At 43.3% G+C, this 22378-nt stretch overlaps 2 protein-coding genes across 4 annotated transcripts; both read right to left on the bottom strand.

Moving 5' to 3' along the window:
• Positions 1 to 4763: 4763 nt before the first annotated feature.
• abi3a (ABI family, member 3a) lies at positions 4764 to 14878 on the bottom strand. 2 transcript variants are annotated; one of them, XM_079177208.1, is made up of 12 exons: positions 14646 to 14878; positions 14067 to 14200; positions 13608 to 13778; positions 12818 to 12997; positions 11420 to 11478; positions 11243 to 11296; positions 10766 to 11058; positions 10441 to 10575; positions 10182 to 10316; positions 7890 to 8021; positions 7503 to 7631; positions 4764 to 5716 (listed from the first exon to the last, which is right to left on the bottom strand). In XM_079177208.1, exons 2-12 carry the CDS (start codon positions 14196 to 14198, stop codon positions 5523 to 5525), a joined length of 1614 nt encoding a protein of 537 aa, XP_079033334.1. In that variant the 5' UTR covers positions 14199 to 14200; positions 14646 to 14878; the 3' UTR covers positions 4764 to 5522. The 2 variants fall into 2 exon arrangements, with proteins under 2 accessions (XP_079033334.1, XP_079033333.1); XM_079177207.1 differs by lacking the exons at positions 7890 to 8021; positions 10182 to 10316.
• Positions 14879 to 17386: 2508 nt separating this feature from the next.
• Positions 17387 to 20257, bottom strand: dnaaf19 (dynein axonemal assembly factor 19). 2 transcript variants are annotated; one of them, XM_079176840.1, is made up of 4 exons: positions 20135 to 20257; positions 19626 to 19758; positions 18178 to 18329; positions 17387 to 17520 (listed from the first exon to the last, which is right to left on the bottom strand). In XM_079176840.1, exons 3-4 carry the CDS (start codon positions 18324 to 18326, stop codon positions 17418 to 17420), a joined length of 252 nt encoding a protein of 83 aa, XP_079032966.1. In that variant the 5' UTR covers positions 18327 to 18329; positions 19626 to 19758; positions 20135 to 20257; the 3' UTR covers positions 17387 to 17417. The 2 variants fall into 2 exon arrangements, 1 of the variants encoding a protein (XP_079032966.1); XR_013767462.1 differs by having other exon boundaries at positions 17407 to 17840.
• Between the last annotated feature and the right edge of the window lie 2121 nt (positions 20258 to 22378).

Raw genomic sequence — 22378 nt, 5'->3', positions numbered from 1 at the left:
TTGGACACACAATCAGAATCAGCCTGCAGCCGCCATCTTCACCATCTTCACCATCTTCACCATCTTCATCACCGTCATCATGACCAGCTGGACCCGCCTGATCCTCGTCCTCTTCTGCAGCGCCGTGACCCCCGTCCTGGGCTGTGATTGGCTCAGACACTACCGTCACCTGAGCAACATCTCTCTGACTCTGGTCCAAGTCATGGTGAGTACATCAGTACGATTTGGGGTTAGTCCAGGTCCAGTAGTCCAGTGGTCCTGTAGTCCTGTAGTCTAGTGGTCCAGTGGTCCCGTAGTCTAGTGGTCCAGTGGTCTAGTAGTCTAGTGGTCTAGTGGTCTAGTGGTCCTATAGTCCTACAGTTCTCTAGTCTAGTGGTCCTGTGGTCCAGTGGTCCTGTAGTCTAGTGGTCCAGTGGTCTAATGGCCCTGTAGTTCTCTAGTCTAGTGCTCTAGGACTCCTGTAGTCCTGTAGCCTAGTAGTCTAGTTGTCTAGTAGTCTAGTGGTCCTGTAGTTCTGTAGTCTAGTGGTCTAGTGGTCCTGTAGTTCTCTAGTCTAGTGCTCTAGGACTCCTGTAGTCCTGTAGTCTAGTAGTCTAGTTGTCTAGTAGTCTAGTGGTCCAGTGGTCCTGTGGTCCTATAGTTCTCTAGTCTAGTGGTCCAGTGGTCCTGTGGTCCTCTAGTTCTCTAGTCTAGTGGTCCAGTGGTCCTGTGGTCCTGTAGTTCTCTAGTCTAGTGGTCCAGTGGTCCTGTGGTCCTCTAGTTCTCTAGTCTAGTGGTCCAGTGGTCCTGTGGTCCTGTAGTTCTCTAGTCTAGTGGTCCAGTGGTCCTGTGGTCCTCTAGTTCTCTAGTCTAGTGGTCTAGTGGTCCTGTGGTCCTGTAGTTCTCTAGTCTAGTGGTCCTGTAGTTCTCTAGTCTAGTGGTCCAGGATACTGTAGGACAGTGGTTCTCAAATGGGGGTACATGAAGGCACTCCAGGGGTTACGTGAGATTTAAAAAAAAATATTTAAAATTAGCATATTTTCAAAAATCCTTGAAAAATAGTTATTTAATAAATATTAAATATCAGACACTGATGATGTGTTTGCTCTGCTGGTTAGAGGGAACTTCACTGATGGTACCTTTAAAATCTAGCTTTCTCTTACTGGTTTCTCCAAATTTGTCAAGCCCAACTTTAAAGAGGTTAACAAAGTTTATAAAGTTTATTAAGTCAGGCGAACAGAAAAACGTTTGTTATAAAAACTGTGAACTGTCCCTTTAAATCTTCTTTTGACTCGTTAGTGAAATGATGTGAAACATTTAGTGGAAATGAAGTGAAATGATGTGAAATGAAGTGAAATGATGTGAAATGAAGTGAAATGAAGTGAAATGATGTGAAATGAAGTGAAATGATGTGAAATGATGTGAAATGAAGTGAAATGATGTGAAATGATGTGAAATGAAGTGAAATGAAGTGAAATGATGTGAAATGATGTGAAATGAAGTGAAATGATGTGAAATGAAGTGAAATGAAGTGAAATGATGTGAAATGATGTGAAATGAAGTGAAATGAAGTGAAATGATGTGAAATGAAGTGAAATGATGTGAAATGATGTGAAATGAAGTGAAATGATGTGAAATGATGTGAAATGAAGTGAAATGATGTGAAATGATGTGAAATGAAGTGTCATCTTTGTGTTTCAGGGCGGTCAGCTGACAGATCTGGAGAGTCCAGTTCCCTTTCCTTACAGACTCTACGAACGCATCAAGAAGGATGAGGTAATCAATCAATCAATTAATCAATCACAATTTAATTTAAACTGCCACTTCACCTTCTTTCAGTCTTCAGTACAAGTGACTACACTTTAATTCATAATTCTCATGTTTATGCCGACAATTTCTTAGTAAAATGTACACACAAACATAAAGATTTATGTTGCTGACACCAGCTCTGTCAGCCAATCAGAGAGCTAGAATCCTCACACCTGTTTGTCTCTCTCCAGGTAAAGTCTCAGGTGGTTTTCATCAGAGACAGTCTGGAGCTGATCGCTGGTCTCTATCACCATGACAACCACTCCTCCGTTACCTGGGATACGGACAAGACGGAGCGCTTCCTGATGACCATCGACAGGCAGACAAACGGCCTGAAGAGCTGTGTGAGTGGAGACACTTCAACTCCTTTCAGCTCTTCAACTGATACCTATAGTACCTTCAGAGCACTTTAATAGACACTTCAACACTTTCACTATTGAGGTTTACTTCAACTTCAACTCCTTTCAGTGCAGACACTTCTGACTGTTCAACTTCTTTGAGAACCTAAAACTTTTAAACCTGAAGTTAACTGAACTGTGTTTTTGTCTTCAGGTGTCGACTCACAGCCGAAAAAACATGTGCCGACTGAGAAGATACTACCGGAAACTGAAAAAGAGTACTCTGTACCGCACTGTGAGTAAAAGTACTGCTGTTGTACTAACTGTAGCAATGTTTGACTGGGTATGAGTACTAGTACTGACTGTAGTTCTGTGTGTATAAGTACTAGTACTGACTGTAGTACTCTGTGTACAGGGTGGTATAAGTAGTAGTACTGACTGTAGTTCTGTGTGTATATGTACTAGTACTGACTGTAGTACTCTGTGTACAGGGTGGTAGTCCTGAGTCCTGGGAGCTGATCAGAAAGGAGACTAAACTGCACCTGGAGCAGTTGGACCTGCTTGCGGCCTTCGTGGCGGATTCATCTGCTGCCAGCAGGAGGCGCTCTACTGCGACTCGACACTGACTTCTATTCTGTTTCTGTTTGTGTTCTACTGTTCTATTTATTTATCTATATTTATGTTTCTATTTATGAACAAACTATTTATTTTGTGTTTACGGACTCTGAGTCTGACTTTTTACTTGAAAACATTTTTGATAACTGACAATAAAGATATTTTACACCTTTGAAGTATTTTGTGTTTTGTTTGCAACACAGTAAAATGTGTCAAAGGTTTGGTGATGATGATGATGTGATGACCTCATCAGGTTTAACTGTGACCCAACATACATTTAAGTTCTCCTTACTGGGCGGCTGTGGCTCATGAGGAAGAGCGGGTCGTCCTGTGAAGATCCCTGGTCTCCTAGTAAGTGTCCTTGATCGAACCCTAACTGCTCCTAACAACAATACTTTGGAGGGGTCGCCCTCCGGATCTAGTCAGGAGGGCGACCAGGAGGCGGGGCCATTGAAAGGCTCTAGTCAGGAGGGCGACCTGGAGGCGGGGCCATTGAAAGGCTCTAGTCAGGAGGGCGACCTGGAGGCGGGGCCATTGAAAGGCTCTAGTCAGGAGGGCGACCTGGAGGCGGGGCCATTGAAAGGCTCTAGTCAGGATGGTGACCTGGAGGCGGGGCCATTGAAAGGCTCTAGTCAGGATGGTGACCTGGAGGCGGGGCCATTGAAAGGCTCTAGTCAGGAGGGCGACCTGGAGGCGGGGCCATTGAAAGGCTCTAGTCAGGAGGGTGACCTGGAGGCGGGGCCATTGAAAGGCTCTAGTCAGGAGGGCGACCTGGAGGCGGGGCCATTGAAAGGCTCTAGTCAGGAGGGCGACCTGGAGGCGGGGCCATTGAAAGGCTCTAGTCAGGATGGGGACCTGGAGGCGGGGCCATTGAAAGGCTCTAGTCAGGAGGGCGACCTGGAGGCGGGGCCATTGAAAGGCTCTAGTCAGGATGGTGACCTGGAGGCGGGGCCATTGAAAGGCTCTAGTCAGGAGGGTGACCTGGAGGCGGGGCCATTGAAAGGCTCTAGTCAGGAGGGTGACCTGGAGGCGGGGCCATTGAAAGGCTCTAGTCAGGATGGTGACCTGGAGGCGGGGCCATTGAAAGGCTCTAGTCAGGAGGGTGACCTGGAGGCGGGGCCATTGAAAGGCTCTAGTCAGGAGGGCGACCTGGAGGCGGGGCCATTGAAAGGCTCTAGTCAGGAGGGTGACCTGGAGGCGGGGCCATTGAAAGGCTCTAGTCAGGATGGTGACCTGGAGGCGGGGCCATTGAAAGGCTCTAGTCAGGATGGCGACCTGGAGGCGGGGCCATTGAAAGGCTCTAGTCAGGAGGGCGACCTGGAGGCGGGGCCATTGAAAGGCTCTAGTCAGGAGGGCGACCTGTGTGGAGTTCACAGGATGAGAGGCGTTGTCCAGAATATTGTCCAAAGTAGTTTCCTCAGCATCTCCAGTTCCCATATTGGGTGATACAAATAAAATGAAGTCGGAGAAGAAAAGACCCAGCAATGACACAGTAGGACCCAGTTGGACTCTCGAAGACTCAGTAGGACCAAGTAGGACCCAGTAAGACCCAGTAGGACACAGTTGGATCCTCGAAGACCCAGTATGACCCAGTAAGACCCAGAAGAACCCAGTTGGAACCTCGAAGACCAAGTCGGACCCAGTTGGACCCTCAAAGACCCAGTAGAATCCAGTAAGATTCAGTAGGACCCAGTAGGACTCAGTAAGACTCAGTAGGATCCAGTAGGACCCAGTAGGACCCAGTAGGACTCAGTAGGCCCGACAGCAATAAATGAACGACAGCCATCAGAAACAACACCTTTTGTTCGTGGTCATATCAAAGCTGAGGTCAAACTGAAAGTAAAACATAGTTTTGATAAAACATTAAGTCTGTAATTCAGATGTATTCATGTTTCTCTCTGATGTTTCATTTGAACATGTTTCATTTGAATTTATTTAGATTTAATGATTCTCTGAACAAACAAAACAGAATGTCACATTAATCATTAAACAACATAACTCACATGTTAAATGACAGTAATAACTTGTGATTAACACTGAATTGATTATAATAATAATAGATTATTATTGTACAGTTTGAACCATCAGTCTGTAGTTTGGGTTTGTGGCCTGCAGGGGGAAGCAGTTTAAAGGTAAAGTACTGTATTCAGAGTACACAGTATTGTACACAGTATTGTGTATCAGTACAACATCAGGGCAAAAATATATTTTTTGACTACTTCATACTTCTACTTCACTACACCTCAGAGGGAATGTATTGTACTTTTTAATGTACTACATTTAGTTACTTTACAGATTCAGATTATTAATCAATGAATAAATGATGATGTATTATTATTATTGACTATATAAATATATTAAAATGATAAACACATTAATGCATCAATAACTATAGTACAATAACATAATATATATATATATTATTCTGCATAATGAGCATTTGTACTTTTGGTTCTTTAACTAAACCCTCTGCTAAAAAATGACTGTAATGTAACTATAAGTTGATGTACTTTATTTTGAAGTATGTTGAGTATTTTACACTGTGGTATTAGTACTTTGACTTTAGAGAGATCTGAGTACTTCTTCTTCTGTAAGTTAATATTTGTTTATTGACATTTAAATCCGTCAGTCTGTGTGTCTGTGTGTCTGTGTGTCTGTGTGTCTGTGTGTTTGTGTGCCTGTCTGTCTCTACTGTGACTTTAAGAAACTCTACATTTGCATATGGAGTTCTCATTAATAGTAAAATGAGTTATCCTGTAAATCCTGTTTCTATGGAAAAACTCAGGTGTGAACTGGAGGCGGGGCTTCAGTCCTGGCCTGTGATTGGACGTAGTTTCCAGGGAAGAAGCCCCTCTTGCCGTGGAGAAACCCCTCACACCAGCCGTCGTCATGGCGATGAAGCAAGTAGACGATGTCGCCCTTTGTGAGCGACAGGTCGTCGGGTTTGGAGGCCCCATAGCTGTAGAGCGCCTCCACTGGACACACAGGGGAACTACAGTTATGTATCTGTACATATACCTTTAAGTAGAAGACATCATGAAACATTAATGTCCGCTGTTAACTCATAACAAGTGTAGCATCAAAGGATGGTGGAACCAACAAGCCAACCAGCAGACTGCTAGCTACTTAGCTAGCTTGCTAACTCCGCCACGCTTTCATGCAACAAGTTGTCATTTACCTGGCGATAGCAACGTGCTTTGCCAGTCTGTGAAGAGAGTGTGTGGATGAAGCTTTAAGCTAGCTACCTTGCTAATTCCAAAATGCTTCCACGCTAACGCTACACTAGCCGCGGAAAAAATTAGCCCCACTCAGTTGAGGAGAACAGGTGGGAGTTTCGGAGACTAGCTAGCTAACTAGCCAATCGCCCTCTCTCTGAAGCTTCCGAGACTAGCTCGCTAACTAGCCAGTCGTCCTCTCTCTGGAGCTTCCGAGACTAACTAGCTAACTAGCCAGTCGTCCTCTCTCTGGAGCTTCCGAGACTAACTAGCTAAAAAGCCAATCGTCCTCTCTCTGGAGCTTCCGAGACTAGCTAGCTAACTAGCCAGTCATCCTCTCTGGAGCTTCCGAGACTAGCTAGCTAACTAGCCAGTCATCCTCTCTGGAGCTTCGGAGACTAGCTAGCTAACTAGCCAGTCGTCCTCTCTCTGGAGCTTCCAAGACTAACTAGCTAACTAGCCAGTCGTCCTCTCTCTGGAGCTTCCGAGACTAGCTAGCTAACTAGCCAGTCATCCTCTCTGGAGCTTCGGAGACTAGCTAGCTAACTAGCCAGTCGTCCTCTCTCTGGAGCTTCCGAGACTAACTAGCTAACTAGCCAGTCGTCCTCTCTCTGGAGCTTCCGAGACTAACTAGCTAACAAGCCAATCGTCCTCTCTCTGGAGCTTCCGAGACTAGCTAGCTAACTAGCCAGTCGTCCTCTCTGGAGCTTCGGAGACTAGCTAGCTAACTAGCCAGTCGTCCTCTCTGGAGCTTCGGAGACTAGCTAGCTAACTAGCCAGTCGTCCTCTCTCTGGAGCTTCCGAGACTAGCTAGCTAACTAGCCAGTCATCCTCTCTGGAGCTTCGGAGACTAGCTAGCTAACTAGCCAGTCGTCCTCTCTCTGGAGCTTCCGAGACTAACTAGCTAACTAGCCAGTCGTCCTCTCTCTGGAGCTTCCGAGACTAACTAGCTAACAAGCCAATCGTCCTCTCTCTGGAGCTTCCGAGACTAGCTAGCTAACTAGCCAGTCGTCCTCTCTGGAGCTTCCGAGACTAGCTAGCTAACTAGCCAGTCATCCTCTCTGGAGCTTCGGAGACTAGCTAGCTAACTAGCCAGTCGTCCTCTCTGGAGCTTCGGAGACTAGCTAGCTAACTAGCCAAGCGTCCTCTGTCTGGAGCTTCGGAGACTAGCTAGCTAACTAGCCAGTCGTCCTCTCTGGAGCTTCGGAGACTAGCTAGCTAACTAGCCAGTCGTCCTCTCTGGAGCTTCGGAGACTAGCTAGCTAACTAGCCAGTCGTCCTCTCTGGAGCTTCGGAGACTAGCTAGCTAACTAGACAGTCGTCCTCTCTGGAGCTTCGGAGACTAGCTAGCTAACTAGACAGTCGTCCTCTCTCTGGAGCTTCGGATTCTAACTAACTAACTAGCCAGTCGTCCTCTCTGGAGCTTCCTACTGATATTGTAGGAAACAGATGTGGCAGGTCTGTTTTCTACAATATCAGTACCTGTAATATACATATATATATATATATATATATATATATATATATATACAGTATGTGTGTGTACCTTTCTCCAGGTATTGTTCGGGGGCGTCTGAGTCGTAGTCCACAGGTGGAGGGAGGGGCGGCATAAGGTCATCAAAACCACTCTCATCGTCCAATAGGAGAGGAGGGGGCATGGCTGGGAGTTCTAGATCTAAGAGCACAGAGGTCCTGTGAGTGACAGCTGTGATTGGCCAATCAGGTCTGAGGAGGCAAGGCTTTGGCAAAAAGCAGCGAAGCTTGATAGTTTACTTTTTCAGGAGTTGTGTGTGTACTGCTGATGTGTAGTACTACTGCTGCTGATGTGTAGTACAACTGCCCTACTACTGTTATAGTATAAGATGGTCACAATACTATGCTGAACTGCTACTAGAATACTAACTACATACTAACAGTATGTGTGTTTTCTTACCCAGGTGTTCGAGGCGAGCAGGTAAGCAAAGTCGAGATGAGGAAGAGGAGCGTGGCAGCAGGGTGGAGGAGGAGGAGGAGGAGCAGGGAGGAGCATGGGGGGGAGGGTAGGGGGGAGGAGGGGGGATCATCACTGACAGACAGACAGACAGAATCAGTCAGTATTAGCTTCAAGATGGGAGTGATCATCTGTATTCATAGACAATCTATGGATCCTCACACAGAACTAAGGACTGAAAAATCATCTGATCAAATAAAGGCCTGGAACCTCCCTGGAACTTTCTCATTTTCCAGGTCTCCTGGACTGACACAATTTCCTCAACGACGTAAAACCTAAACAGTCCTTAAGGCCCCCCCCATAACCATCACGAGGACTTCAGAAAACCTACTCAATACTCTGTAGATCATTAAAACCTACTGCAACCTCCTAATAGACCCTTTGCACTCAACCAGTGAGTCCCGGATCCCTGACCTTCTTGGGGACTCCTGTAGTCCTGACTCATGAAGTTCTCAGGGACTTCCTAACTTCCTCCTAGTACCAATGTCATCCTCAAGAACTACTAGCACCAATAATATCCTCAAGAACTCATAGTACCAATAAGATCCTAAATAACTCCTAGTACCCCGAACATCCTCAATAACCCCTAGTACCAATAACATCCTCAAGAACTCATAGTACCAATAACATCCTCAAGAACTCATAGTACCAATAACATCCTCAAGAACTCATAGTACCAATAACATCCTCAATAACCCCTAGTACCAATAACATCCTCAATAACCCCTAGTACCAATAACATCCTCAAGAACTACTAGCACCAATAATATCCTCAAGAACTCATAGTACCAATAACATCCTCAAGAACTCATAGTACCAATAACATCCTCAAGAACTCATAGTACCAATAACATCCTCAATAACCCCTAGTACCAATAACATCCTCAAGAACTCATAGTACCAATAACATCCTCAATAACCCCTAGTACCAATAACATCCTCAATAACCCCTAGTACCAATAACATCCTCAATAACCCCTAGTACCAATAACATCCTCAAGAACTCATAGTACCAATAACATCCTCAATAACCCCTAGCACCAATAATATCCTCAAGAACTCATAGTACCAATAACATCCTCAATAACCCCTAGTACCAATAACATCCTCAAGAACTCATAGTACCAATAACATCCTCAAGAACTCATAGTACCAATAACATCCTCAATAACCCCTAGTACCAATAACATCCTCAATAACCCCTAGTACCAATAACATCCTCAAGAACTCATAGTACCAATAACATCCTCAAGAACTCATAGTACCAATAACATCCTCAAGAACTCATAGTACCAATAACATCCTCAAGAACTCCTAGTACCAATAACATCCTCAAGAACCCCTAGTACCAATAACATCCTCAAGAACTCATAGTACCAATAACATCCTCAAGAACTCCTAGTACCAATAACATCCTCAATAACCCCTAGTACCAATAACATCCTCAAGAACTCATAGTACCAATAACATCCTCAATAACCCCTAGCACCAATAATATCCTCAAGAACTCATAGTACCAATAACATCCTCAATAACCCCTAGTACCAATAACATCCTCAAGAACTCATAGTACCAATAACATCCTCAAGAACTCATAGTACCAATAACATCCTCAATAACCCCTAGTACCAATAACATCCTCAATAACCCCTAGTACCAATAACATCCTCAAGAACTCATAGTACCAATAACATCCTCAAGAACTCATAGTACCAATAACATCCTCAAGAACTCATAGTACCAATAACATCCTCAAGAACTCCTAGTACCAATAACATCCTCAAGAACTCATAGTACCAATAACATCCTCAATAACCCCTAGTACCAATAACATCCTCAAGAACTCATAGTACCAATAACATCCTCAAGAACTCATAGTACCAATAACATCCTCAAGAACTCATAGTACCAATAACATCCTCAAGAACTCCTAGTACCAATAACATCCTCAAGAACTCATAGTACCAATAACATCCTCAAGAACTCATAGTACCAATAACATCCTCAAGAACTCATAGTACCAATAACATCCTCAAGAACTCATAGTACCAATAACATCCTCAAGAACTCCTAGTACCAATAACATCCTCAAGAACTCATAGTACCAATAACATCCTCAAGAACTCCTAGTTCTTTATGAATGAATCTTTATCTTTCAGGTGTTTTAATTATGTGTAGTATTTGTTTTTCTCTGGGTTTCTATTGGCTGACAGTGACTTCCCTCTCTCGGCTTACGTGATTGGACAGCAGGTAGGAAGAGAGAGCGCGTATAACTGCTGCGGGAGGCGGGGCCAGAGCGAACCCTCAGAGAGAGAGAGCGAGTGGTAAGGGGCGAGTGACGGTGGCGACTCCTCCTGGGTGGAAGGGTCACTGAAGGAGAACACCACAGAAGAAGAAACTGAGAAAAAAAGAACTGAGAGGAAAACACCAGAGAAGAAAGGGAGAGAGAGAGAGAGAGAGAGAGAGAGAGAGAGAGAGAGAGAGAGCGAGGTACCCTCTACTTCCTGGTTGGGTGGAGGTGGAGGGGGCGGGGCTGGCAACTCTGAGGCCTCATTGGGCAGCGGAGGGAAGCCGTCATCATCAGAGGGAGGAGGGGGAGATGGAGGGGGGAAGCTGCTCTCTTCCTCCACTAAGGAGACAGAAAAGATCTGATGTCATCGTGATGTCACTCAGTTTAGTAATCGGGTCTGTCTGTTTATCTGAACCAGGTTCATCTGATCTGACTTCATCTGAACTGGGTCTTCTAATTCAGGTTCATCTGATCCAGACTAATCGTCATGGTAACATTCATTGACACGCTGCTTTTGTTTTAGCCTCACCTGTCTCGAGGCTGAGGGGCGGAGCCTGTGGAGGAGCGCTGTAATTGGTTGGAGCCTCTGAAGGAGGGGGAGGAGGGAGCAGAGCTACCGTCTCTCCTGACGAATCAGGAGGAGGTGGAGGGGGCGGGGCCGAGATGTCAGCAACCTCATCCTCCTGAGCTGACATCTCATTCGCCGTAGGAGGAGGAGGAGGCGGGGCTTCGTCGAGCAGCGTGGTGATGGTGTCACCATCAGGTGGAGCCTGACAGGTGGAGGGGATGGTGGGCGGAGCCACAGGTTTCCCGAAACTAGAGCTGAGAAAGACGTTCAAAGATCTTATATTTCATCACAAGATGTTTGATTTATTTAAGACTTGAATATTAACTGCAGATCATTTGTAAAACATAAATATTATATATAATATATAATTAATATTTATGTTAGTGTGACACTAGGCTGAGGCTTTTATTGTGAAAGTCAACCTGAATGTGTTATTACCCGCTGACAGGGGGCGCCACCGGGCACTGCACCGCTTCTGGAGGTTTGGTGGACCTGAAAGACACACACACACAAACACACACACACACAGACAGACACACACACATCCTTGTTAGAGATGTCTGAGATGAAACAGGAAGTTGTCATTAAAAGAAACACAGTAGAATCACACTGAACCTGGTGGAGGCGCCATGTTTGCGGATCGTTCCTGTTCGGTCGGACTGTTTCCCAGAGACCTGATGGGGGGGGCAGAGACATGATTGTGTTACTGTGTGTGTGTGTGTGTGTGTGTGTGTGAGAGAGCTTCAATAGAGTCTCTCAGGCCTCAGCAACTCTAATTAGTCTCTCTAAACATTTTCCCACGCTCTACAAAGACTGTGTGTGTGAGTGTGTGTGTGTGTGTGTGTGTGTGAGAAGAGTTTTTACAAACCTCTTCATGAAAGTCTGAACTGTGTGTTGGCTGAACACCAGCAGCAGTAACATACAAATACAATAGACATTAAAGGGCAGTTTTACATTTACACAACAGTCACACACTGAAGAGATCTTCTTCTTCTTCTTCTCTTCAGATAAACTGTGTTTTTCTCCTCCATCACTTCTTACTCACATATTCAACATGTCTGCAGTTTCCCTCCAGTACTGTGATTGTTCAAGTTTTCACTGGACACTGGTTTACTTTACAGCAGTAGACAGCAGTTTATAATAGTTTATAATAGTTTATAATAGTTTATAATAGTCTACAGCAGTTTATGATAGTTTATAATAGTTTATAATAGTTTATAATAGTCTACAGCAGTTTATAATAGTTTATAATAGTTTATAATAGTTTATAATAGTCTACAGCAGTTTATAATAGTTTATAATAGTTTATAATAGTTTATAATAGTTTATAATAGTCTACAGCAGTTTATAATAGTTTATAATAGTTTATAATAGTTTATAATAGTCTACAGCAGTTTATAATAGTTTATAATAGTTTATAATAGTTTATAATAGTCTACAGCAGTTTATAATAGTTTATAATAGTTTATAATAGTCTACAGCAGTTTATAATAGTTTATAATAGTTTATAATAGTTTATAATAGTTTATAATAGTCTACAGCAGTTTATAATAGTTTATAATAGTCTACAGCAGTTTATAATAGTTTATAATAGTTTATAATAGTTTATAATAGTTTATAATAGTCTACAGCAGTTTATAATAGTTTACAGCAGCAGAGCTGAACATCCGAGACTATCGGGAGGAAATAATACAGAAAATAAAATCCGGTCGAAGATAAAGTTTGAATGAGGAACTTTTTCTGCAGAGTCACTTCTGTTTCTGTGGTTTGGCCGCAGACACTGATTTCCTGTTAGCATCTCAACGCAGAAACTTCACCCAAAACTAAAGGAAACTTCTGCTTTTGTTTTTGCTTCTTCTCTTTAAAATACTGCTGATCACAACAGAAGTACTTTAAAACGAGCCTCAGAGGAAAGTGAAGCGAAAGAACCCAAAGGTCTGTTACTTTAGTACAGAAGGTCACACTAAAGAACGTGTGTGTGTGTGTGTGTGTGTGTGTGTGTGTGTGAGGTACTTTTATGCCGTGGCCGAGGCCGTCCAGCTGCTGGTAGTTGATTGGTCGGCGGCTGTAAGGGGGGCGGGGCTGTGACCCGGCAGGAGGAAGGAGGATCTTGTGGCTTCGTGGGACGCGTCGCACCGCCGTGAAGACGCCGATCTCTCTACGAGAAACTTTCTCTTTGTGCATCTCCACCGTCTGCAGAGCGGCACGGACCAACAACACCAACGAAGAAGAGTCTGAGACACTAGACCACTAGAACACACCTCATCCAGAGGAAGAGTCACTGCTAGTGAATCCATTTATTATTATCAATATTTTACTTTTATTGTCTGGGATTTAAGAACTGCTGCATAAAAACAAACATGAAATAAGAGATTATGGGATATATTTACAGTTTGAGAAACATTTAAAAAACAACAACAGATGAAGGAATGCAGGACTTTTATAAACACTTTAAATCACTAGTGAACACAAAGCAGATGGAAAACAGAGGCTCCATTCATCCATTCATCCATTCACACACACACACACACACGCACACACACACACACACACACATACACACACACACACACACACACACACGATGACCTGGATCGGTATTCTCAACACTTGGTCAGAGGGAACAAACAGAAGGAACCAATCAGAGTGAAGCTCATCAATAACATGCTGCCGGTTGTCGGGCGGGGTTGAAACGCGTGTTTTCATGGTGACGCAGGTTCAGTCGCTGTAACGTGGAACCTACACTTCCCACAATGCACCTGGGTGGTGTCGTCACCGACAGGTGTTGGAGGGCGGGGCTCACCTGACCAATGAGGTTGATGGAGGACTCCATGTGACGGAGCTGATTGGTCTGAGCGTCCAGCAGACTCAGCACGCTACTGGCCAGAGTGGTGATCTGGTAGGCGACGCTGGCCAGTGATTGGGTGGTGAAGTTCTTAGTCTCCTCCAACGCCTTCAGAGAGCCGTCACCTGACTGATACATGGAAACAGAGGGGGGTTAGCTTAGCTTAGCACAAAGACTGGAAACAGCTAGCCAAGCTTAGCACAAAAGATGTGAAAACTGTTAACCTAGCTTAGCACAAAAGTTGAAGAAAAGGAGGAAACTGTTGGTCGAGTTTAGCACAAAGACTGTCGTAGCAGTAATCAGCCACGTTTAGCAGGTTTTCATAGTAGTATTAGTACTAGTAGCAGTAGTAGCAGTAGTAGTAGTAGTAGTAGTAGTAGGAGCAGTAGTAGTACGAGTAGTAGTAGTAGTACTAACCTGTATGTAGTTATTATGACAGTACTCGGCCACGTTCAGCAAGTTGTCGTAGTTTTCCAGCAGAGCTTTTCTGGCGCTCGGTGTTTCCTTCATGATCTTCATCACCTCGTCTTCAAAGTTCTGATCCTTCATCACTGATTCAGAGACAAAGTATCTTTTTATCTGAAAGTATTTTTACGGTTTAGCTTCCTTCTATAAAACATCAATAACACACAACTGATACATGTACATTTACTCAAGAGCTGTACTTTCACTTTACTGAGTTTTATGTACATTATACTTCACTACATCTCAGAGAAACGTTGTACTTTTACTGCTTCACAGAATGAGATTTGATTTGTTTTCAAACAGGAGCAGTTTACAAAATATATTTTTAATAGTGAAATGCTGCTTTTTCATAGTTTAATATAGAATACTTCTGCTGCAATACTTTCATTCCATTTTACTGATAATATTTTACTTCATGAAGAACTGTGACGAGTACTCTTTAGAATGCAGTACTGATACTTGATACATGATCTGAAAAACATTTATCTTCAGTTTTTAAATCTAATGAAAGAAGAAACTTTAAAAACTCACCAGAAATATTTCAAATAGAATCTGAAGAAGTTCAAGAGTGAAGAACAAGTGATGGTCTCTCTCTCTCTCTCTCTCTGTCTCTCTCTCTCTCTCTCTCTCTCTCTCTCTCTCTGTCTCTCTCTCTCTCTCTCTCTCTCTCTCTCTCTCTCTCTGTCTCTCTCTCTCTCTCTCTCTCTCTCTCTCTCTCTCTGTCTGTCTGTCTGTCTGTCTCTCAGCGTCCTCTTCATGGAAACATCAACCTTCAGCTAAACTTTTCTTCTCTTGAGCAGCGACCTGCAGCCAAAGATCCTCTCTGTTCCTGAAGAGCTCTCACTCCTCCTGAAAACTGAAACCCTCTGATGGACCCAGAGGACTGCTTTCAAACATCCAGGAAGCTTCTTCAACTCTTTTCATCACAACATCAGCCCAGCCTGTATTTAATACTTAATATTATAATTCTGCATTAGTTCATGTTAATGTCTCGTTTTAACTTGAGTGGTTTTATTGTCTGAACTACAGAAATGGTCAAATAAAGAATGGTGGAAACTTATTTAAAGACTTCTGGAGGACCACAGCAGCCCTCTGAAGGACCCTGGAACTCCTGAGACCTAGTTCAAGGACTCTTGGAAAGGTGTGAAGGGAGAAAACAGCCCTTAAGAGGATCTTGGACTCTTGAAGGTCCCTCAGACAATTTCAAGGAGTCCTGGAATCTCTGGAGGGACATAAACTGTGAGGGATTATTCTAGTCTCCATGAATGAGGTCAGAGTGAGAGCTCTAATCTGTGTTTTCTCCTCTGTGTGTGAACCTGCTCAGCTCAAACCACTTCCTGTTTCACATCAGAGAGAACAACTTAATTATCAACCTGAACTACTGACAGTAAGTTTACACCAGAGTCTGTTCATAAAAGAGTATATAACACATGAGCGGTACTGTTAATAACACATGAGCGGTACTGTTAATAACACGTGAGCGGTACTGTTAATAACACGTGAGCGGTACTGTTGATAACACGTGAACGGTACTGTTGATAACACGTGAACGGTACTGTTGATAACACGTGAACGGTACTGTTGATAACACGTGAACGGTACTGTTAATAACACGTGAACGGTACTGTTAATAACACGTGAGCGGTACTGTTAATAACACGTGAACGGTACTGTTGATAACACGTGAACGGTACTGTTGATAACACGTGAACGGTACTGTTAATAACACGTGAACGGTACTGTTAATAACACGTGAACGGTACTGTTAATAACACGTGAACGGTACTGTTAATAACACGTGAACGGTACTGTTAATAACACGTGAGCGGTACTGTTAATAACACGTGAACGGTACTGTTAATAACACGTGAGCTGTACTGTTAATAACACGTGAGCGGTACTGTTGATAACACGTGAACGGTACTGTTGATAACACGTGAGCGGTACTGTTGATAACACGTGAACGGTACTGTTGATAACACGTGAACGGTACTGTTGATAACACGTGAACGGTACTGTTGATAACACGTGAACGGTACTGTTGATAACACGTGAACGGTACTTTTGATAACACGTGAACGGTACTGTTGATAACACGTAAACGGTACTGTTGATAACACGTGAACGGTACTGTTGATAACACATCAACGGTACTGTTGATAACACGTGAACGGTACTGTTGATAACACATCAACGGTACTGTTGATAACACGTGAACGGTACTTTTGATAACACGTGAACGGTACTGTTGATAACACGTAAACGGTACTGTTGATAACATGTAAACGGTACTGTTGATAACATGTAAACGGTACTGTTGATAACACGTAAACGGTACTGTTGATAACATGTAAACGGTACTGTTGATAACACGTGAACGGTACTGTTGATAACACATGAACGGTACTGTTGATAACACGTAAACGGTACTGTTGATAACACGTAAACGGTACTGTTGACAACACGTGAACGGTACTGTTGATAACACGTAAACGGTACTGTTGATAACACATCAACGGGACTGTTAATAACACATCAACGGTACTGTTGATAACACGTGAACGGTACTGTTAATAACACATCAATGGGACTGTTGATAACACATCAACGGTACTGTTGATAACACGTGAACGGTACTGTTGATAACACGTAAACGGTACTGTTGATAACACGTGAACGGTACTGTTAATAACATGTGAACGGTACTGTTGCTAACACGTGAACGGTACTGTTGATAACACGTGAACGGTACTGTTAACACGTGAACGGTACTGTTAATAACACGTGAACGGTACTGTTAATAACACGTGAACGGTACTGTTAACACGTGAACGGTACTGTTAATAACACGTGAACGGTACTGTTAATAACACGTGAACGGTACTGTTGCTAACACGTGAACGGTACTGTTAACACGTGAACGGTACTGTTAACACGTGAACGGTACTGTTAATAACACGTGAACGGTACTGTTAATAACACGTGAACGGTACTGTTGATAACACATCAACGGTACTGTTAATAACACATCAACGGTACTGTTAATAACACGTGAACGGTACTGTTAATAACACATGAACGGTACCTATTACTTCAGACTATATTTCCTCCACTTTACTACATTCTGTTAATAACAGCTGCAGATATTTCTGGTTCATATTTTCCTGTGTTTTTAATAGTGAAGCTGAATTCAATGATTAATTAATTATATGATTATTAATGAATAAACAAATAATAATAATGAACGTCAGTTTCTTTATGTTCACAACATGTTTTATTACAATCACAGTAAAACAAAGTTCATCACTCGTTGGTCGGGGCGACCGGGTTCCAAGGCTGTTTCCGTGGAGCTCCGTCTTTATCTTTCTTCTCCAGAGGCTTCAGGTGGCAGGACAGGACCAGGTCCCTGAGACACAGACACAAACCTTCAGGACAGGACCAGGTCCCTGAGACACAGACACAAACCTTCAGGACAGGACCAGGTCCCTGAGACACAGACACAAACCTTCAGGACAGGACCAGGTCCCTGAGACACAGACACAAACCTTCAGGACAGGACCAGGTCCCTGAGACACAGACACAAACCTTCAGGACAGGACCAGGTCCCTGAGACACAGACACAAACCTTCAGGACAGGACCAGGTCCCTGAGACACAGACACAAACCTTCAGGACAGGACCAGGTCCCTGAGACACAGACACAAACCTTCAGGACAGGACCAGGTCCCTGAGACACAGGACCTGGACTATCTCACTCAACACCTGGAGGCGTCTCCAGGACCAACAACAGTAAAAATGTTCCTGTAAAATTCATCCCTCATAAAACTCTGATTTCTGTCTTTAATAACTTGTGGAGTCCCTCTGGGACACGTCCCGGGTCCTCTGAACTTTACATTAAACCTCGTTAATACTTAAAGAAACACCTCATTAATCCTCTGGCTCTGTCTTAAATGGATACTACAGGACCTGGAGTTGTTTCCAGGACCTTGAGGTGTCTACACGACCAGGGTTTTTTATCCAGGACCTGTAGTGGTCCTGGAGGTGTCTCCAGGACGTGTATTTACCTGAACTGGCCGTAGGAGGAGACTCCCTGGTTGACGGCTCTCAGTTTGGCGTCGTTCTCTCGGTGATGTCGCCGCTCAGACTCGATCGCCCCCTTCAGCTCTCTCTCCAGCGTTGAGAAGTTGATGACATCATGCTCTGACCTCGCCATGACCTGATGATGTCATAAAGCTTCAAATCGATTTTTACACTTAAAATACAAAAGTCAGACCAGAACCAGACCAGAACCAGACCAGACCTTGACAACAGTACTGATGTAGACCTGAGTGTAGAAGTATTCTGTTAGGAATGAAAGTACTAATACCACAGTGTAGAAGTACTCTGTTAGGAATGAAAGTACTAATACCACAGTGTAGAAGTACTCTGTTAGGAATAAAAGTACTAATACCACAGTGTAGAAGTACTCTGTTAGGAATAAAAGTACTAATACCACAGTGTAGAAGTATTCTGTTAGGAATGAAAGTACTAATACCACAGTGTAGAAGTACTCTGTTAGGAATGAAAGTACTAATACCACAGTGTAGAAGTACTCTGTTAGGAATGAAAGTACTAATACCACAGTGTAGAAGTATTCTGTTAGGAGTAAAAGTACTAATACCACAGTGTAGAAGTATTCTGTTAGGAGTAAAAGTACTAATACCACAGTGTAGAAGTACTCTGTTAGGAGTAAAAGTACTAATACCACAGTGTAGAAGTACTCTGTTAGGAATAAAAGTACTAATACCACAGTGTAGAAGTACTCTGTTAGGAATAAAAGTACTAATACCACAGTGTAGAAGTATTCTGTTAGGAGTAAAAGTACTAATACCACAGTGTAGAAGTATTCTGTTAGGAGTAAAAGTACTAATACCACAGTGTAGAAGTACTCTGTTAGGAGTAAAAGTACTAATACCACAGTGTAGAAGTATTCTGTTAGGAGTAAAAGTACTAATACCACAGTGTAGAAGTACTCTGTTAGGAGTAAAAGTACTAATACCACAGTGTAGAAGTACTCTGTTAGGAATAAAAGTACTAATACCACAGTGTAGAAGTACTCTGTTAGGAATAAAAGTACTAATACCACAGTGTAGAAGTATTCTGTTAGGAGTAAAAGTACTAATACCACAGTGTAGAAGTATTCTGTTAGGAGTAAAAGTACTAATACCACAGTGTAGAAGTACTCTGTTAGGAGTAAAAGTACTAATACCACAGTGTAGAAGTACTCTGTTAGGAATAAAAGTACTAATACCACAGTGTAGAAGTATTCTGTTAGGAGTAAAAGTACTAATACCACAGTGTAGAAGTACTCTGTTAGGAGTAAAAGTACTAATACCACAGTGTAGAAGTACTCTGTTAGGAGTAAAAGTACTAATACCACAGTGTAGAAGTATTCAGCTCAGCTCAACGTTAGCTTCCAGGCTAGCGTGCTAAAGCTAGCAGCTAACAGGTGAAGCAGATTTAAACAGTTTACCTGAAGCAGCTCGGGGTCCTCGTGCTACCGTCTCCCTCCGTGTGGTCACGTGTTCAGGTGTTTTCAGGCTCCTCGTGGATCACAAACAACAAACCGTCTCCGTGACGACGGGATGACGGACCGCGCCTGCGCACTGGAAAGCAGTGACAGCACCGTACAGTCGCCAGTCCGCTCGGTTTAAAACATTAATACTGATATAAAATACATGTTTTATTATAAATATGTTGAATATAGATGATGAAGTGAACAACAGCTGATTTATTTTGACTTTTCTTAAACTGAATCAGTTTCTTTAGATCCAGGAGACGTTCTAGACTCTTCTCTGGAGGACGTGGAGGATCGAGACCAGCGGACCCTCTGGCTCAGGGGCCACACTGAGTTCTACATGTGACAGACGGGCCGGTAGCAGATGGATGGAGAGAGTTTGAGTGAACTCATATAAATTAAAGTCAAAGCCATCACCTAACAAGTAAAGAGAACATGTAATGTCAGTGAACAGTGCTGCTCACGTCTGGTGTCAGTGTGGTTGAGTTCTCAGGATGTGAGGTGTTCATCAGTTCACTGGATCTGTGATTTGTTGATGTTCCTCAGGCTGAACGTCTGCTCACACACGTAGAGCCAAACAGCAGCAGCATCCTCTGTGCATCCTCCTGATGTTTGGAACAAGGGCGTAGGTTTGCATATGGTCCAGGGACTAGTCAAGACCAAAGTTTGGGAAAGAATTGTCCCCACCAATATTTTGTTAATTTAATTGCCGGTTAGAAAAAAATATTTTGCACAATATATTTGCAAACTCATTCTTATTATTATTAGTGCTGGGCAAGTCAACGCGTCAACGCATTCATTAATTAACGCCGACAATTATTTATAGCGCGTTTCATTTTATTTTGAAAGTCCGTTACTCGCTGTAACTCGCTGGCAGCGGTGGAGGAATGGAGACTACTGGACATCGCTGCGGTAAAGTCAGCAGACACTCACATGTTAGTGACCTCTATGCTGAAATTCACGGTGAACGCATTCAAACGGCACAGATCGGGAGCGAGCGAAGGACTTAGTTAGCGGAAAGATTAACGTGAGACAACATCCGGTTTCTTCAGACTAACATCCGATTTTCAGAATAAGATGCCAACAAAGTATGAATTATATTCACATTAAGTATAAAACATGCTACCTGCATCTCGTGAGTTAAAGGGAGAATACACCTAAATTGTGCGTAAAGTGTCTTTATTCTTTGATCGCTGGGTAACCGTCATCACCTCGGAGTTACAGCATCATAGTGATGAAGAGTAGAGCTGCATTCTCACGCTCTGACATTCAAACATTTTATTCTTGTTGCACAGCAGTGGAACGTTTCACATGACGTCAGCACACTGAGCACAGACAGTGCAAGAAATATAACTGCTACTGTGTACAGAATACTGCTGTTAAAAAGCACCTTATTTGTTTAAAGTGTACAAACCAAATGTTATTGTTCATATAGCAGTACTTTTCAAATAAAAGTGCACAATACACTACTTTTGAATTCATTATTGAACTTTGCCATAACAATGAGATTAATCGAGATTACAAATGTTAATCGTTGCCCAGCACTACTACTAATTGCATAAAGGAAGAAAACACTTTATTTATAGCATATTAAGTGCTGCAGAATAGATTGCTGCACAACTGGGAAAAGTTTTTAATATATTTTGGATATAGAATATACTGTTACTGTATATTGGGGGGCGGCTGGCAGTGTCCCTACCAATGCTGAGGCCAAAGCTACGCCCTTGGTTTGGAAGCTTGGCTCAGTGAAGCAGAACCTCGTCCAGTTTAAGGGAGTTGGACTAAAACTAAACCATCTTCGTCCTCACGGCGTTTCAGCATCGTCTCAGAAACGACCTCCGTCCAGACGAAAGCGCCTGAAAACGAGCATCACGTGACTCTTGGTGTGCGCTGGGCGTGTGGCTGCTGTGTAAACAGGAAGTAGATCGGTTGCTTAGCTAAACAAAACACAATAATAATCATTTAACAATGAAAGTGTTTGAAACTTCAGATCTTCTCTAAAATCTTCCTCTATGAACTCAAACACACGTTTAGTGGAAAGTTGTAGAAGTTGTATGTTTCAGCCTTAACGTTGGTTACAGCGCTGCAGGTCTTTATCTCATCAAACGTACTTTAAAATCAACATTATACACAAGTTGACTAGATTCTGGTCCATGAATGTGGTCGACTCGTCTCACTCGTTCCTCGGGTTCCTTGTTGTTCTCGTCGCTCTGCTGGAGTCTTCTCTGTCTGCTGGAGAGCATTTCCTGTTGAGTTCCTTTACATTTGATCTGCAGACGTCACAGTAGTTGTGCAGAACAAAATAAGCATGAATCAGAACAGGAAAGTCCTCCGTTGTGTTCATCAGCCTCCCTGAAGCCGCTAACGTGACTCCAGACGTCCGCTCCGTAGGTCTGATTCCTCCGCTGGACACGCTGCTCACTGACCGCTGCATTACCAGCTGCTTCCTCCTAATGAAGCTTCACCTGAACAGCTGCTGGTGAACACAACACGTCAGCAGCAGCTGTACTCAGGCACCATGTTGAATCATCTGGTAGTGGATCGGTGATCGAGGCTGCTGCTGCTGTTGTTGTTGTTGTGATCTTCCGGGTCACGTGATAGGAGTGTGAAGAACCAGGAAGGACCGCCGTGCTGCTAAGAACCAATCAGTGAAGGCGGTGTGGGCGTCATAGAGACCAGACCAGCAGAGCTCAAGTGTGTCTGGAGTC

Source organism: Pholis gunnellus (assembly GCF_910591455.1).
Source record: "Pholis gunnellus genome assembly, chromosome: 17".
NCBI classification, from domain to species: Eukaryota; Metazoa; Chordata; class Actinopteri; order Perciformes; family Pholidae; genus Pholis; species Pholis gunnellus.
This window is presented reverse-complemented; position numbering and strand designations above follow the sequence as displayed.